The sequence below is a fragment of the Podarcis melisellensis genome (genome assembly GCF_964234715.1).
Source record: "Podarcis melisellensis genome assembly, chromosome: 17".
Classification (NCBI taxonomy): Eukaryota; Metazoa; Chordata; class Lepidosauria; order Squamata; family Lacertidae; genus Podarcis; species Podarcis melisellensis.
Window position 1 is genome coordinate 32,998,540 of NC_138534.1, and position 15,133 is coordinate 33,013,672.

Below are 15,133 nucleotides of genomic sequence, written 5' to 3' on the forward strand. Positions count from 1 at the left end.
TGCCATCACATTTATGTTCCTTTCCATGCAAAACTAACAATGAATTTCAATAAGGACAAATGTAAGGTTCTACACTTGGGCAGAAATAGCCAGCTACACAGATATAAGATGGGGTTTACCTGGATTGTATATGTGAAAAGGATCTCGGGATCCTAGTAGGCCACCATAGTGTGATACAGCAGCAAAACAAGCTAATGCTATCCTTAGCTGCACCAACAGGAGTATAGTGTCCTGCTCAATAAAAGTAATTGTCCTGCTCTTATTCTACATTAGTCTGACAACTCTTGGGGGTATTGTGTCCAGTTCTGGGTGCCACAATTTCAGAAGGATATTGACAGGCTGGATTGTGTGCAGAGGAGGGTGACCAAGATGATCAAGGGTCTGGAAATCAAGCCTTTTGATGGAGTTTGGCATGTTTAGCCTGGAAAGGGGTCACATGGAAGATGGAGCAAGCCTGTTTTCTCCTACTCCGGAGGGTAGGACCTGAACCAGTCCAGGTGAACATCAAGAACTTTTCCCAATATGTTATTCAAATTGGCACCCCTGTATGCCACCTTGGATTCCATGATAGGTGCAAAAAAATTAGCTGGATAGCTCAATTCCTGCATTGCAGGGCATTGGGCTACATCAGGGTTTCCCAAATTTGGGTCTCCCGCTGTTTTTGGACTACTAATCCCATCATCCCTGACCACTGATCCTGCCAGCTAGATATGATGGGAGTTGTAGCCCCAAAATAGCTGGAGACCTAAGTTTGGGAAACGCTGGCCTAGAGCCTCAGGCTCCCTTCCAACGCTATGATTCTGTGACATCGGGTTCCGCTGCACCTGTAGATCCTGCCACCTGAGGCAGTCACCTCACCTTGCCTCATGGGTGGGCTAGCCCATATTAACTTGGAAGGAAGTGAGCCTTCCCTCTGACGCAGGGGTGCCCACTTGAATACTGGGGGGGGGGAGAGATAAGGGCCACCCCACACAACTGATCACATGACATGGCACACACACACTATTTGAATGGCATTGCCCATCAACTTTGGAGGGGGTAAAGGTAAAGGGACCCCTGACCATTAGGTCCAGTCGTGACCGACTCTGGGGTTGCGGCGCTCATCTCGCTTTATTGGCCGAGGGAGCCGGCGTACAGCTTCCAGGTCATGTGGCCAGCGTGACTAAGCCGCTTCTGGCGAACCAGAGCAGCGCACGGAAATGCCATTTACCTTCCCGCCAGAGCGGTACCTATTTATCTACTTGCACTTTGACGTGCTTTCGAACTGCTAGGTTGGCAGGAGCTGGGACTGAGCAATGGGAGCTCACCCCGTCGTCGTGGGGATTTGAACCGCCGACCTTCTGATCGGCAAACCCTAGGCTCAGTGGTTTAACCCACAGCGCAACCCGTGTCCCCTTTGGAGGGGGAGACCCCCTCAAATATTTTATTGGATGGGGGGCAATTGGTCCTCTGCATTGGAGTTGGCTCCTATGCTCTGACGGACTAAACTAGGCACCAACTGCTATAAAATATTTGAGGAGTGCAGCTCCCCTCCTCCGCGTCCCCTCAATATTGCGGGAGATTCCCATTCAAATGGGGTGGGTGGGTGGGTAGCATGCAATCGGTTATGCAAAGCGGGGCTTACATCCCGCCCCCCCCCCCAGGGCCAGATCTAGGTTTGATGAGGCCCTAAGCTACTGAAGGTAACGGGGCCCTTTATATGTCAAGCTGTCCCAGCAGCAAGAATACTTATTGCAAAGTATGTATTGGAAGACACAAGATTTACCCACCCTGGAAGAGTGGCAGATGAAGGTGATGGACTATATGGAATTGGCGGAAATGACTGGCAGAATCCGAGACCTGGGAGAAGAGTTGGTGGAAAAAGACGGGAAGAAATTTAAAGACTACCTGCAGAAACACTGTAAAATTAAAGAATGTTAAAATGATGGTGGATTGAAAATAAGTGGTATTAGCAACAAAATTAACAAGAATATGCAAAAATGAATTGATATTGGATGAAAATATAGAGTTATAAAATGTTAAGATACAGAGTTAAGGCAAATGAAAGAGGGTAAGGATTTGCTGACTTGATTATGTAAATGGGAATACAAAAAGGGGAGGTGTGAGGTCAAAGAAATAAGCAAAGGAGTTTAAAGTTATGAAAAACGGATTTGTTTTTAACTTATTTTATTTTTTCTTTGCCTTTTATATGTTGTATTTTTTATTTCCATTTTTAATGTATTTTTTTTCTTTTTTCACGTATTTCCTTTTTTATGTGCTTTTGTTATTCATGCTTTTGTAAAACTTTAATAAATATTTCATAAAAAATATATATATGTCAAGCTGTCCCTTGCCAACAACAAACTGCCACCCTTTTTTGTGTTGAATATGGTCATGTATGGACCTAATAAGTATCTCAAGCCATTTGCACATAAGAAATAAGAGCCTACACAACACAAAACACTTGCTGTATGTAGGTTTTATTTTGTTTTTCTATCTTATACTTTGGAAATGTACATGCAGTTTTTTCTCCTTTAAATTTCTTGGGGGCCTCCAAGAGAATGGGGCCCTAAGCTATAGCTCATTTACCTCATACATAAATCTCACCCCCCAAATATTTTATTCAACTTGGCCCTCCTGCTAGAGAGGACGCCACTGTGGTGAGAGGGGAGCAATGCCGAGCGGGGCGGGAAGAGAGAGGGACTCCGACTCGGGACGGAGCAGAGGGAAAGGCCGGCCTTAGCGGCCTCTGAGGGAGCGCCAGAACGCGCGCGGCGGGTGCGCGCCCTCCGCCGGCCGGCGCCCCTTCGCTCCCTTCCTTGGCCTGGGCGACGATGCCTCCCGCCTGGCGGCAGGGGCGGCGCCCTGAGCCGCCGCCTCCTCCCTCCTCCTCCTCCTGCTGACTATGGCGGGCAGCCTGCGGCAGGTCGCTCTGGTGGGGACGGCCGTTGCTGTCGCCGGCGGGGTCGCCTACGCCGTGTGGAGGAGCTATTTCCCCTCAGAAGCTGCTCAGGGGCCCGAGGAGCAAGAGCAGCAACCCTTACTCAGCTCTCAAGAAAGGGCCGCCCTGGGCTGCGCAAGGGCCCCCGAGAGCCAGGTAAGCACATATGTATATAGCTAACCCACTGCGTTTCCCCCGATATATCTCGGAATTTTTTGAGGCCCCGTTCTCACGTGCAGCTAGCACGGAAGTTAGAACGCGTGTCTGGCCCTGCCTGCGCGCGTTTCAGGCTCGCCTGGGCGAAATGAATCCCAGCGCGCAGAAAGGGAAAGGCAGCTCTCACTCTATATAGACTTCTGCTTAGGTTTCTGTCCTGTGAGACTCTCCATTCCTACATTTTGGAAGAAGCCAGACGTGGGTTGGTCGCCTCCCATGTGCGAGAATTACATTTGCCATCTATGCACGAAATGCAGGCTAGACACTTGGGAGGTTTTACGCACACCCACGAATTTCCTTTCAGGGTTGTCGCTCCCCGTCCCCACCGTAAAACTGCTGTTTTTGGGGCGGGGAAGAGCAGTGTCAGGTCATAGTTTGGGAAGATCTGCTGCTGCTGCTGCTGCTAATATTGTACTTTGGAGGGTTTAATTCCGCTACATTGTCTGCTTCACCTAGCTGGGAAAGAGGAAATGCCAGGCAGCGTGCCTGTTTTTTAGAAGGAGTGGCAAAAGTTGCAGGAACCGAAGATCGCTTTATCTGCTGAAGTTGAATGCACAGATTGTCACAAACGTTCTTTAATTCAGTGAGATATATTTCTGAATGAATGTGAATCTGATCCAGCTACGTTTATAACCCACTTTTTCAAAAAAGTACAGAGTTTATTGACGATTGGTCTAAATTCATAACATATATGGAAACAAATTCTAGAGATATAAAAATCACAGTAGGTTTAATACAACCCTTACGATGTGTTTACATTAAAAAATGAAAAACTGCAGAATGGATTTAATATTCACATAACCCAAAACCGAGATGGAGGGAAGTCAATCATTATTTATTGTTAATTAATGTTTGGTTTTTGGTTGGTTTAGGTGTTTTGTTTTGGCTGATGTTTTCTTTTTTCTTTGGTATGTGTTGGCTATTTTTCTTTTTCTCCCTTTGTTGTTGTTTGGTTATAGAAAATGAATAAAAAGAAGTTAAAAATATATATATATATAACCCACTTTTTCTCCAAGTAGCTAAAATTTTGCATCGTTCTGCCTCTCTCGCCTTTATTCTCCCAGCAACCCTATGGGGTAGGTTAGGTGGAAAGACAGTGGCAGGCCCAAGCTCACCCTATGATTTGAACCCTGGTCTCCTAGGTCCTAGTCCAGCACGCTTAACGACTACACCAGATTGGCTCTCTTGCAACTTCTGCTAATAAAAAAAGACCTATGTTTCTGTATCTGCATGAGAGCTTTTGTGTAAAAAATGACAAAATGACTACACAAATGTGCAAATCCTATGTGGAGATTGTCATGCCTCTCCCCCTGCAGTTTTTCTGTGGTTTCCTACATGCAGATTCAACCCAAACAAAGATCCAGTGGTATCAGATGAAATGAGGTCATAAAGAGGGGTATTGTGGAAGCACAGAAGCTCATTTTATAAATTCAGTTTGTCAGCAGTCGCTGGCCTGGGCCACAAAAAAACACATTTGCAGTGACCAAACTTGGGAGCTTTTGTAAACAGAAAGAAAGTTTGTTGTTTTCTGGTTATCAAAGTTAGACAAATGTCTTAGCATAGCTACACAGGTGAGACCTGCAACAAAATGTTGCAGGGCATGCTCCTCCCTTTCTGAATTGCTCCTTTTCAGCATGCCAGCCAAGCTCTTTCCAGGATGCTATGAGCAGAAAATAGCTGAAGGACAACATTCAATTCCCATTCTAGTTTTCTGCTTATTTTTCTGACGCTCAGCATTCTATGACTACTGAGCATGCTCAGTCTTCAATGACTATCTGGGGCTTTTGTCTACCTAAGGTTGTTTTGTTTGTAAAACAGCAACTTTTGCAAACCTCTGTATTTCCCACTTGATTCCCCGCATTGCTATTCCAGTTATATAGCTTTTGGCACACACTGCATCAGTTTGCTATTAGAGGGAGTGAGGGCAGGTGAGGTGGTAAAAAAATACCTGTTGATTAGTTTGGTTGGAAGAGGGGAAGAACCTAGCATAAAATAAGGGGCTAAGTTCAATTTCTGGAAACGTTTGGTAGCTTTTATAGTTCTCTTCATGTTCACTCTGATACTGAGGCATAAACATTGTGCTCTGTGGACTTCAGCGATGCTTTGAGGCCAGGGTTGGATTACACTAAAACCAGCAAGGTGGAATCCTATTAATGTCGTAGAGAGGAAAGAGATTAGAATAGAAACCCCCCCTGAGGGTGGCTCTTCCACCTTGGCAGGAATCTGTTAAGGCAGGCAGAGCTGACTTGGTGATGATTCATGTTCAGCGGTTGGGTTTTGTTCTTTGCAGATTGTGTCTTACCTCCTTCCCTTTTCTCCCTCTGTCAGCTAATCTTCTTACCACCAGATTAAAGATCTGCCCCAATGAAATGAAGCTCCCGAAGATTAAATTTAGTTTAGTAACTTGGGGGGTCAGGTTACCACTGCTGTTGTGTTACAATTTTTTTAAAAACAAAAACCCTCAAAAAGTTTCCATTCCACCTTATCCCCCCCCCCAGCTATATTTTACTAAATCATATACAGTGGTACCTCGGGTTAAGTACTTAATTCGTTCTGGAGGTCCGTTCTTAACCTAAACTGTTCTTAACCTGAAGCACTACTTTAGCTAATGGGACCTCCTGCTGCTGCCGCACCGCCAGAGCATGATTTCTGTTCTCATCCTGAAGCAAAGTTCTTAACCCGAGGTACTATTTCTGGGTTAGCAGAGTCTGTAACCTGAAGCGTATGTAACCCGAGGTACCACTGTACTGTAGTGACTTTCCCTTATTAACTTACTAACAGTTTCTCTTTTTTATGAAAGTAAAATCTTACTGTTAGGCAGTTTGGTTGAAGAAATCAGGGTGGTTAAGGAAGCTCTGTTGCTTTCTGTTGTTATTGACAGTTATGGAGCCAGAAGGCATTTTACTGTTGCCTAATGTGAAATTTCCTTCTCATTTTACCTTCTTTTCTGCCACACACAACCCCACCCTTGATGGCACACCCCCTCCCCCCCGGAAACATACAGTGCGTATGTCCATCTGGCCGGTATGTATCTCTGGCATGATCTGTTGGTTGTTTTGCCTTGTAGGATGTACCACCAAGTAAGCAAATCCTGGTTCTGGGTTTGGATGGAGCTGGAAAAACCAGTGTGCTGCACTCACTCGCAACTAACCAGGTGAAGCGCAGCACAGGTCCCACGGAGGGCTTCAATGCCGTGTGTGTCAGCACAGAAGAAATGAAGATGGAATTCCTAGAAAGTAAGCATAGGTATCTCATGAGAAACATTTTTTTGCATCCTTTATTATAACGTTTTGCTTAAGGAGACTCCTCCTCCTGGTAGCAGCTTTCTAAGATCTTGAGGAAGAGCCTTTTACATTGCTGCCCCCTGAGATCCTTTTAGTCATGTTAGAATGTCAGATATTGAACCTCAGAGTGTCTCCATGCAAATCGTGTCCTCTTTTGGCCCAAAAAACACTCTGACGATTAAGTGCATCTGGAATTGATATAGTAAATAACCCTTGACTCTTTCATCTCAACTGTTTTTTGCATGGCAAATATACATAAAACATTATCAATTATTATATCTCCATTGACTGTGGTTTTGCCTTTGAGGCTTGCAATGGTAACATGAAACACTGTCGTCTGTTGACCCCCTAGTCAGTTTCTACATTTTGGTTGGACAGCCTGTCCTCTAGTTAATAAAAGATTGTGCTCAGCAAAATGAAACAGGACAGAAACAGAAGTATTTATTTTTTCACATTTATGGCATTTGTTTGTGGAACTCTCTTCCCAGGGAAGTAGTTAGCAAAAATAGCACTTTATAAAAACAAATCCCAGACCTTTATCACCGTTAAATCACTATTTTGTTGCTGGGTGTTTTCTCCACTATTTTATGCTTTTTAATTTTTTTTAATCTTACAATACTATTTAGGTGTTTATGAAATTTTAAACATTATAAGCCAGCCTGAGTGGTGCTTTTGCTGCAGAAGAGCAGAGTGTAAATGTTTTATGTTTATAAAGATAGGTGCTGGGTCAGGAATACAAGAATGAAGAACTTATTAGAAAATGTCTGTTTGGTATAGTAACTGAATGGTTAATAAGTGAATGACAAAGGGAATGGATATGATCTGTCTAAAAACTAATATGAGATACAAGACCCCAAAACTATCCACTAAAAAGAAGTCCCAAATCAATTGAGTGCCCTGGTTTGCACATGACACTAAGACATGCTTTGTTTATCAGATCATGAGCTAACCGCAGGTTGCCTCCCAGCCAATCAAACAAATAATGAAAGCTTGTTTTGTTTTTTAGTCTCATGCCTTTGTAGCTTCATAAGCATCTGGAATGGGGTGGTCAAAGAAATCATAATTAAGGAAGAATGCTGGGTTCACAAACAATGCCAAGCCATAGTGAAGACAAATCAAAATTCAAACACTAACAGCAACCCCTGACTTCATATGGTGGTTATCTGGCAGTAAATTAACCATACTTAAGCTGCTAGGCAGGAGATCAGGCTTATCAAAGAAAGCATGGTTTGATAAACAACAGCCATGGCCTAATGTTTTGAGTGAATGCGTACTGCATTCAGTATTTTCCTGCAGCTATATGTATTGTAAGACATGATGGGTGGTGGTGGGAAACTGTTCAGGGAATTTGACTGCGTTCTCCCTTAAGTTTTTTATGAATTCCTGAGTTCCAAAAAAAAAACACCATTTGAAAGCAGATGTTCCAGGAATACAGACCAGGTTTTGATGAACAATTGGGGGCTTTAGTTTGCAAGTTTGCTGATTCATTGTCTTCCTGCTCTGTTGACTTGTAGTTGGAGGCAGTGAGTCTTTACGGGACTATTGGAAGAAGTACTTGCCAAGAATCCTGCTACTAATCTATGTTGTGGACTCAGCAGATCATAAACGCTTGCCTGTTGCAAAGAAGCTTCTGCATCAGTTGGTCCAGAGTAACTCCACCTTACCTCTTATGATTCTAGCCAATAAGCAGGTAAATGTGAACTCTAGAACTTGGAGTATAATTTGTAGTTTTGTCTTTTGAAAGTGTGTCATTGTAGAATGTATATGGCTCCGCTGGGGGACAATTTCTTAGCTGATGCATTGTGAGTTGTGCATCTCAGTTTTTGATAATAACAGAGTTTCACTTTGGTATCTTGCACACAGAGACTGAGACTCTCTTATTTAGCAAGCTTCACCTTTTTTTCTATCCCTGCTTCCTCTTTTATTTTGTTGGTGGTTTGTGCTCCTTGCTTTAATACCTTACTAGGATAGGTGGCGCTGTGGGTTAAACCACAGAGCCTAGGACTTGCTGATCGGAAGGTCGGCGGTTCAAATCCCCTCAACGGGGTGAGCTCCCATTGCTCGGTCCCAGCTCCTGTCCACCTAGCAGTTCGAAAGCACGTCAAAGTGCAAGTAGATAAATAGGTACTGCTCCAGCGGGAATGTAAACGGCGTTTCCGTGCACTGCTCTGGTTCGCCAGAAGTGGCTTAGTCCTGCTGGCCACATGACCCGGAAGCTGTACACCGACTCCCTTGGCCAATAAAGCGAGATAAGCGCCACAACCCCAGAGTCGGTCACGACTGGACCTAATGGTCAGGGGTCCCTTTACCTTTTTAGGATAGGTTGTTTTTGTTGTAATCAATTTAAATCCTGCCCTTCCTCCCGTAGTTCAAGGTAGCAAACCACATCCATTTTTTAAAAAAAACCTTTAAAAAAAATTCTGAAAGCAGTTACAATAAAAAATAGCATTCTAAAATCAGTTTTAAATGTTCTCTCATCCAGTCATCTCAGGGTTGTTAGCATTAGTGTCTTTCAGCCATCAAATGCCTGGGTATGCCTCAGCATATTTTCAAATTATTTGTAAAAGTTAATAATGAGGAAAATAGGTACACCTCGTCAGAGAGAGAGCATTCTACAAACAGGGTAGCACCATTGAAAAGGCCCTGTCATGGGTCACGGCCAGCTGGGTAGTGGGAGCACCACTAACAAGGTCTCAATTGCCAATTGCAGGGTCCAGGATGGTTGATATTGCTAGCTTTCCAAATGTGCCATTTTCTAATGGGGTCACAATGTGCTCTTTGTTCTGCAGTTCTCTAGGTAGCAGGTGTTACTTTGAAGAAAACACGGATAGGTAGGTTAAGGTATAACCTTTTCCATTTCTCTTGGGCAGGATATTGAAGGTGCATACTGTATCACAGACATTCATGATGCTTTGGCATTATCTGAAATTGGAGATGAGAGAAAGATGTTCCTGATCGGGACTCATGTGGCAGAAGATGGCTTCGAGATCTCTTCCAGCTTGAAAGACACACGGGAACTGATTGCACAGCTGGTGTCAGAAGTTGTGTGATGGAAGCTGGAATAGGGTACCATGTTAGGACCTAGAGTATTCCTGTCTTGCCAGCTTGCAGCCATAAATAGAGCTATTTTAAATTCAGATCTTATGGTGGTGATGGTGGTGATTCCTTGGGTATGGAATTGCAGTGAAGATGATTTCAAAGTCGTGAGGAACCTTGTGGTTTAAGTTGTAAAAGTAGAGTATGTGTGTCTTTGAAAAACCACCCTGTTTTAAACACGTGGAAAGAAAATGGGATTATTGAACACTCCCAAGTTAAGATGCCAAATACTGTATAGACAACTGCTGTTGCCATCAGTTGAGGCTCTGTTGTGTGGTGGTTTATACTGAATGAGAGGCTGACTTACGGAAAAGCAGCACAAATTTACATAGGAAGGTGATTTTGCTCAGAACATAGATCTACAATCCAAAGAACTAGTTGTGTGTACCTTGACACAGGGAGGCACTGGGCTTCATGTTTCTGAAGAACTTCATGTATGCTTTCTCTTAGGCTCACTTTCTTAATCAGAAGGATTTTTTAAAAATCAGTGTAAGAGATTTTCCTATTCTTTTTCTTCTGCAACACTCCCCCTATTCTTTTTCTTCTTTCTGATATGTAGATTGAGAGTATTGTAGCCTCTTTTTAAAGAGGGTTTTGACATAAAATTGTTCATTCAGAGAACCATGAGAGTTCCCAGTTCACTCACCTGTTTTCTTTGCCATGATGAAGGGAGTGAGAAAGAGAGTGAGATTCCACAACCCCTTCATGGTCTCTGCAGAATAATCCCAGGGAGAAACACTATCTAACAGAACCACTGTCCTTAACCCTTAGTATTTTCCTGCTTTTGTTAACTAGTAGTACTGGGGAAATCTAGACAAAGACAGAATGAATTGTTGGGCTTTTCTTGTAGTCTACATACATTAGTGTGTCCCTTTTGGCCAGTTGATCTGAGTGGAGCTGGTGAGTCAGTTAATTAGCTAACTGGCCATTTTTCTCCGCACTGATAAAACAGAAGGGATGGCATTCTTGCTTTTTGATTGAGACTCAGGGAAGGACTTTTTACAAGGATTTCTAGTTCTTTGCCAGTTCTGTGGCAAGAGGACAGGAAGAGCCATTTCAGGGAGAGAGAGATCAAAGACAGTGGCAAAGGGATACCCTTTCCTCTGTTGAGAGCTCAAGGGGATGAGAATGGAGGAAGCAGAATTGTCAGCCAAGCTTGCTTGACCTCTCAATTTATTCTGGGCTGCATTGGGCAGGGGACATCATGCCACTTATTTACTAATCAGGGCTCAATGAACTTTTGTTTGAAATCTTGGATCTGCTGCCATCACATATAATTTCACCCTGAAAATGGTAGCTTCCCCCTCAAAGCTCCAAAACAGTGTTATCAGGTGCCAGGATTAGTAAAACAAAATTCATGTCTCCCTCCCCGTCCCCCTACTTAATTTCTCAGGTGATGTTAATGCAGACCAACCTGTATTGACAGTGACAAGATAAGGAAAACTACTTAAATACTGTACCTCTTATTACACTGAAGGAAATACTGTGTGTACATATATCCCTATTGCTATAGATACCTTTCAATGTTTTTGTTAACAGTAGAAATTGTACAGATGTTTTCTAGCAGTGTCTCCATTCCAGTTGTATGCTGAAGCACTTCCGTTATATAAAGACAGAATATTTTTATTCTACTTTGCTGTCTTGGCTTAATTAACATTGTCCTGGTGTTTGCCATGCCCCTTCTGATTACCTGTGGTTCCCCTTCTCCACTAAGATGAGAGGGAGAGGTGTACCCTCAAAAGTTAGGGGGAGAGGAAATTATTGGTATGACTTTTGCACCAGTTGGTGGATCTTGGAGTTCTAGTTGAGGGGGGAAATCCCACAAACCTGAAGTCTGCCCATTCATGGAGTGCAATATATGATCATTACGTTACTTTTACTGGTAACCAACAGGGTTGTTCTTATTCAATCACAAGCAGAAAACACTGCTCCAGATTCTTCAGTGCCACATTTCTCTGTAAACATAGGTAAAGGTAAAGGGACCCCTGACAATTAGGTCCAGTCGTGACCGACTGGGGTTGCGGCGCTCATCTCCCTTTATTGGCCGTGGGAGCCGGTGCACAGCTTCCAGGTCATGTGGCCAGCATGACTAAGCTGCTTCTGGCGAACAAGAGCAGCGCACGGAAACGCCGTTTACCTTCCCATGCTACCTTGACATGCTTTCAAACTGCTAGGTTGGCAGAAGCATGGACTGAATCACGGGAACTCGCCCCGTCATTGCAGGGATTCGAACTGCCAACCTTCTGATCGGCAAGTCCTAGGCTCTGTGGTTTAACCCAGAGCGCCACCCGCGTCCCTTCTGTAAACATAACTGCCATCAAAAATTTGTGAGCTCACAGGTCTCTGTAAGATAGGGTGGTTTTTGGTTTTTGTTTTTTTTAGTGGTGGTGATCAGTGTTGTATTCTTTGAACTCACTAAAACGTACATCCACTTGCCTACGGTGTCCCCTGCAGTATGTAGAAGCCATTGCCTTATTTTTGGGTAGCTCCATTTTGCTTCCAAACCGATAGGTGCCCAGCCACCTGAGTTAGATGGTGTTGTTGAACCGTGAAAACAAAATGTTATAGTGTGCCCTCCCTCCGACAAGGTGCTCCTATTTAGGGTTCCAGGCCATTTCCTCAAGAGCATTCCTACATGCACACACCATTTCTCCCTTTCCCAGCTGTTACTGCACATTCTGCAACTACCCTAAATCAGTATTTTTGGTTAACTGCTACCCTTCGGTGTTTTTTTGTTTTATTAAAATACGTTTGCTGTTCCTGCAAACTTCGAGGTTACCCTGAACATGCTGATACCTCCCTCTTGTTTCTCTCTGCCTCCTTGTTGACTCCAATCCTGTCAACATTCATCACCTGCGTTTGCTGTCAAGTTTCATCAGCTTTTGATGGAATGGAGATGACAGATTTGTATCACTACATGTGTTAATCATCTTATCAGTGCTGTGTCAGCATATTAATTCCCACTGCAATTATATATTTTTATGTAATTACCACTACCTCTCTTTTTTGCATTTTGTTTCCCTCTGACCTGCTTATTTTTTGCCCAACCCCTTCACAGCTATGTGTGTGTATATATGCCTGTCAATTTAGGATTACATTTCATGCATCTGATGTTCTAGACTCCATTCCACAACAGCTTATGCCATAATAAATTCCATAGCCTTCAAGGTACCACAAGACCATTTATTGTTCTTGTCTCCAGTATCCTATGTCGTCCCCTATGACCCCATCTGTACTATATCCTATCACTTTAAACTGTTGTGGCTTCCCCCACAAAATCCTGGGCAGTGTGGGTTGCTAAGGGTGCTGAGAGTTTGTTAGGAGACTCCCATTTCCCTCAGAGAGCTACAGTTTCCGGAGCAGTTTAGCAGTCAATCTCTCTTCCTAGGAAACTGGGAATTGTAACTCTTTGCGAGGAACAGGGGCCTCCTAGCAACTCTTAAAAAGTAGAGACATCACCTTGCCAACAAAGGTCCGTATAGTAAAAGCTATGGTTTTCCCAGTAGTGATGTATGGAAGTGAAAGCTGGACCATAAAGAAGGCTGAAGGCCGAAGAATTGATGCTCTTGAATTATGGTGCTGGAGGAGACTCTTGAGAGTCCCATGGACTGCAAGAAGATCAAACGCATCCATTCTGAAGGAAATCAGCCCTGAGTGCTCACTGGAAGGACAGATCGTGAAGCTGAGGCTCCAAGACTTTGGCCACCTCATGAGAAGAGAAGACTCCCTGGAAAAGACCCTGATGTTGGGAAAGATGGAGGGCACAAGGAGAAGGGGACGACAGAGGACGAGATGATTGGACAGTGTTCTCGAAGCTACCAGCATGAGTTTGACCAGACTGTGGGAGGCAGTGAAAGACAGAAGTGCCTGGCGTGCTCTGGTCCATGGGGTCACGAAGAGTTGGACACAACTAAACAACAACAACAAGCAACTCTCAGCCGACTTAGCACATAGTACTTCCCAGAAGTCTTTGGAGGGGAAGCTATGGCAGTTTTAAGTGGTATGAAAGTGCTTTAAATGTCTAGTGCATACGGAGCCTATTTATATAGCTATTTATACACTCTCATTTACTCAGCATCCAGTGTGCCCCCCCACACTGTTTCGGGAAGTATCAGAAAACATCCATCAACCCCTTTATAATATTCAACACAAAGTCATGTAATAGCAGCAGCACACAGTTGCAGACGAAATAGGAAATGGGGAGGGCTTTATAGAGATACCATTGGAGGACAAAGATGGCAACGTTACTTAGCCAGCTGATTCACCCGTCTCTCCTGACTCATTTGAACCGGTTCCTGTCTCCTTGGGCGCAGCCCACCAGCACCTTTTCTGTTCTTGAGCAGCTTGCATTTATTTCAATGAAACACGTGACGGAGACAACGCTGGTGCGGCCTTTGCCAAAGCAGTACCAGTTGTAGCCCCAAACAGCTGGTGGGCATCCAAGCTGCAAAAGGCTGCCCTTGTGGATTATACCGATTGTTCCCTCCCCGAACTTGGGAGCAAAATCCAAGGTGTAGGCTGAATTGAAAGCCTCCACAGGGTGGAGAAAAATCTCTTTATTTTAAAAAGTCCAAAAGCTATACAGTGGTACCTCAGGTTAAGTACTTAATTTGTTCTGGAGGTCCGTTCTTAACCTGAAACTGTTCTTAACCTGAAGCACCACTTTAACTAATGGGGCCGCCTTCTGCCGTGCCACCGGAGCACGATTTCTGTTCTCATCCTGAAGCAAAGTTCTTAACCCGAGGTACTATTTCTGGGTTAGCGGAGTCTGTAACCTGAAGCGTCTAACCTGAAGTGTATGTAACCCAAGGTACCACTGTAATGTCAGGGAAAAGGGTCCAGCCTGGTGTTTCTCCTCTCATACCACTTTTATGTGCAGGAAGATTTATCTACGAGGAAGAAGGCATTCCCACATGCACCTTCATGTTAACATACATGCAAGCAACACTACAGTTCACAATAACTTAGTCGATATCAAATCAAGAGCATCTTCCACCCAGTATCCTGCTTGCGCTCAAACCTTCAACATAGCATGCAAATCCAGCTAGCCAAATGCAATGCTATGGACAAGGTCAACATTTGTCCCCAGTTGGACCAGGCTGAGCAACGTTGCTACTGGGGGGGGGGTAGAGCAGTAATGGCTCTAGTTTTTTGGGGGGGGCATTTAGCAAGATGACCTTAGTTGGTGAAGGGGGGGGGCTCTTCCTGCTTGCCTGCCCTTTCGCCCTGGGCCCAACCCCTAGCTGCCAAGGGGTCAGTTTCCATTGCAACATCTCTCCTTCAAAGAACATGTGAACAGGGAGTGGGAGCAAGGAGGAGGTGCAAGGTCAGGAGACCCTGGTGGCCTACCGTGTCTGATGCTGACCCTTGAAGCAAGCATCACATACACTCAAAAGTTAACAGGTGCTGACATGCTGTGCAAGAGACTTGCCCTCCCAATATGGTTACAGTTGGCCAGATTTAGGTTTGATGAGGCCCTAAGCTACTGAAGTTAAAGGTAAAGGGACCCCTGACCATTAGGTCCAGTCGTGGCCGACTCTGGGGTTGCGGCGCTCATCTCGCTTTATTGGCTGAGGGAGCCGGTGTACAGCTTCTGGGTCATGTGGCCAGCATGAGT

General features: G+C 44.4%; 1 protein-coding gene across 1 annotated transcript; it reads left to right on the plus strand.

Moving 5' to 3' along the window:
- The first annotated feature begins 2,756 nt into the window (after positions 1–2,756).
- ARL9 (ARF like GTPase 9) lies at positions 2,757–11,147 on the plus strand. Its single transcript, XM_081894843.1, has 4 exons — positions 2,757–3,076; positions 6,204–6,372; positions 7,935–8,110; positions 9,291–11,147. Exons 1-4 carry the CDS (start codon positions 2,885–2,887, stop codon positions 9,468–9,470), a joined length of 717 nt encoding a protein of 238 aa, XP_081750969.1. The 5' UTR covers positions 2,757–2,884; the 3' UTR covers positions 9,471–11,147.
- The last annotated feature ends 3,986 nt before the right edge of the window (positions 11,148–15,133 follow it).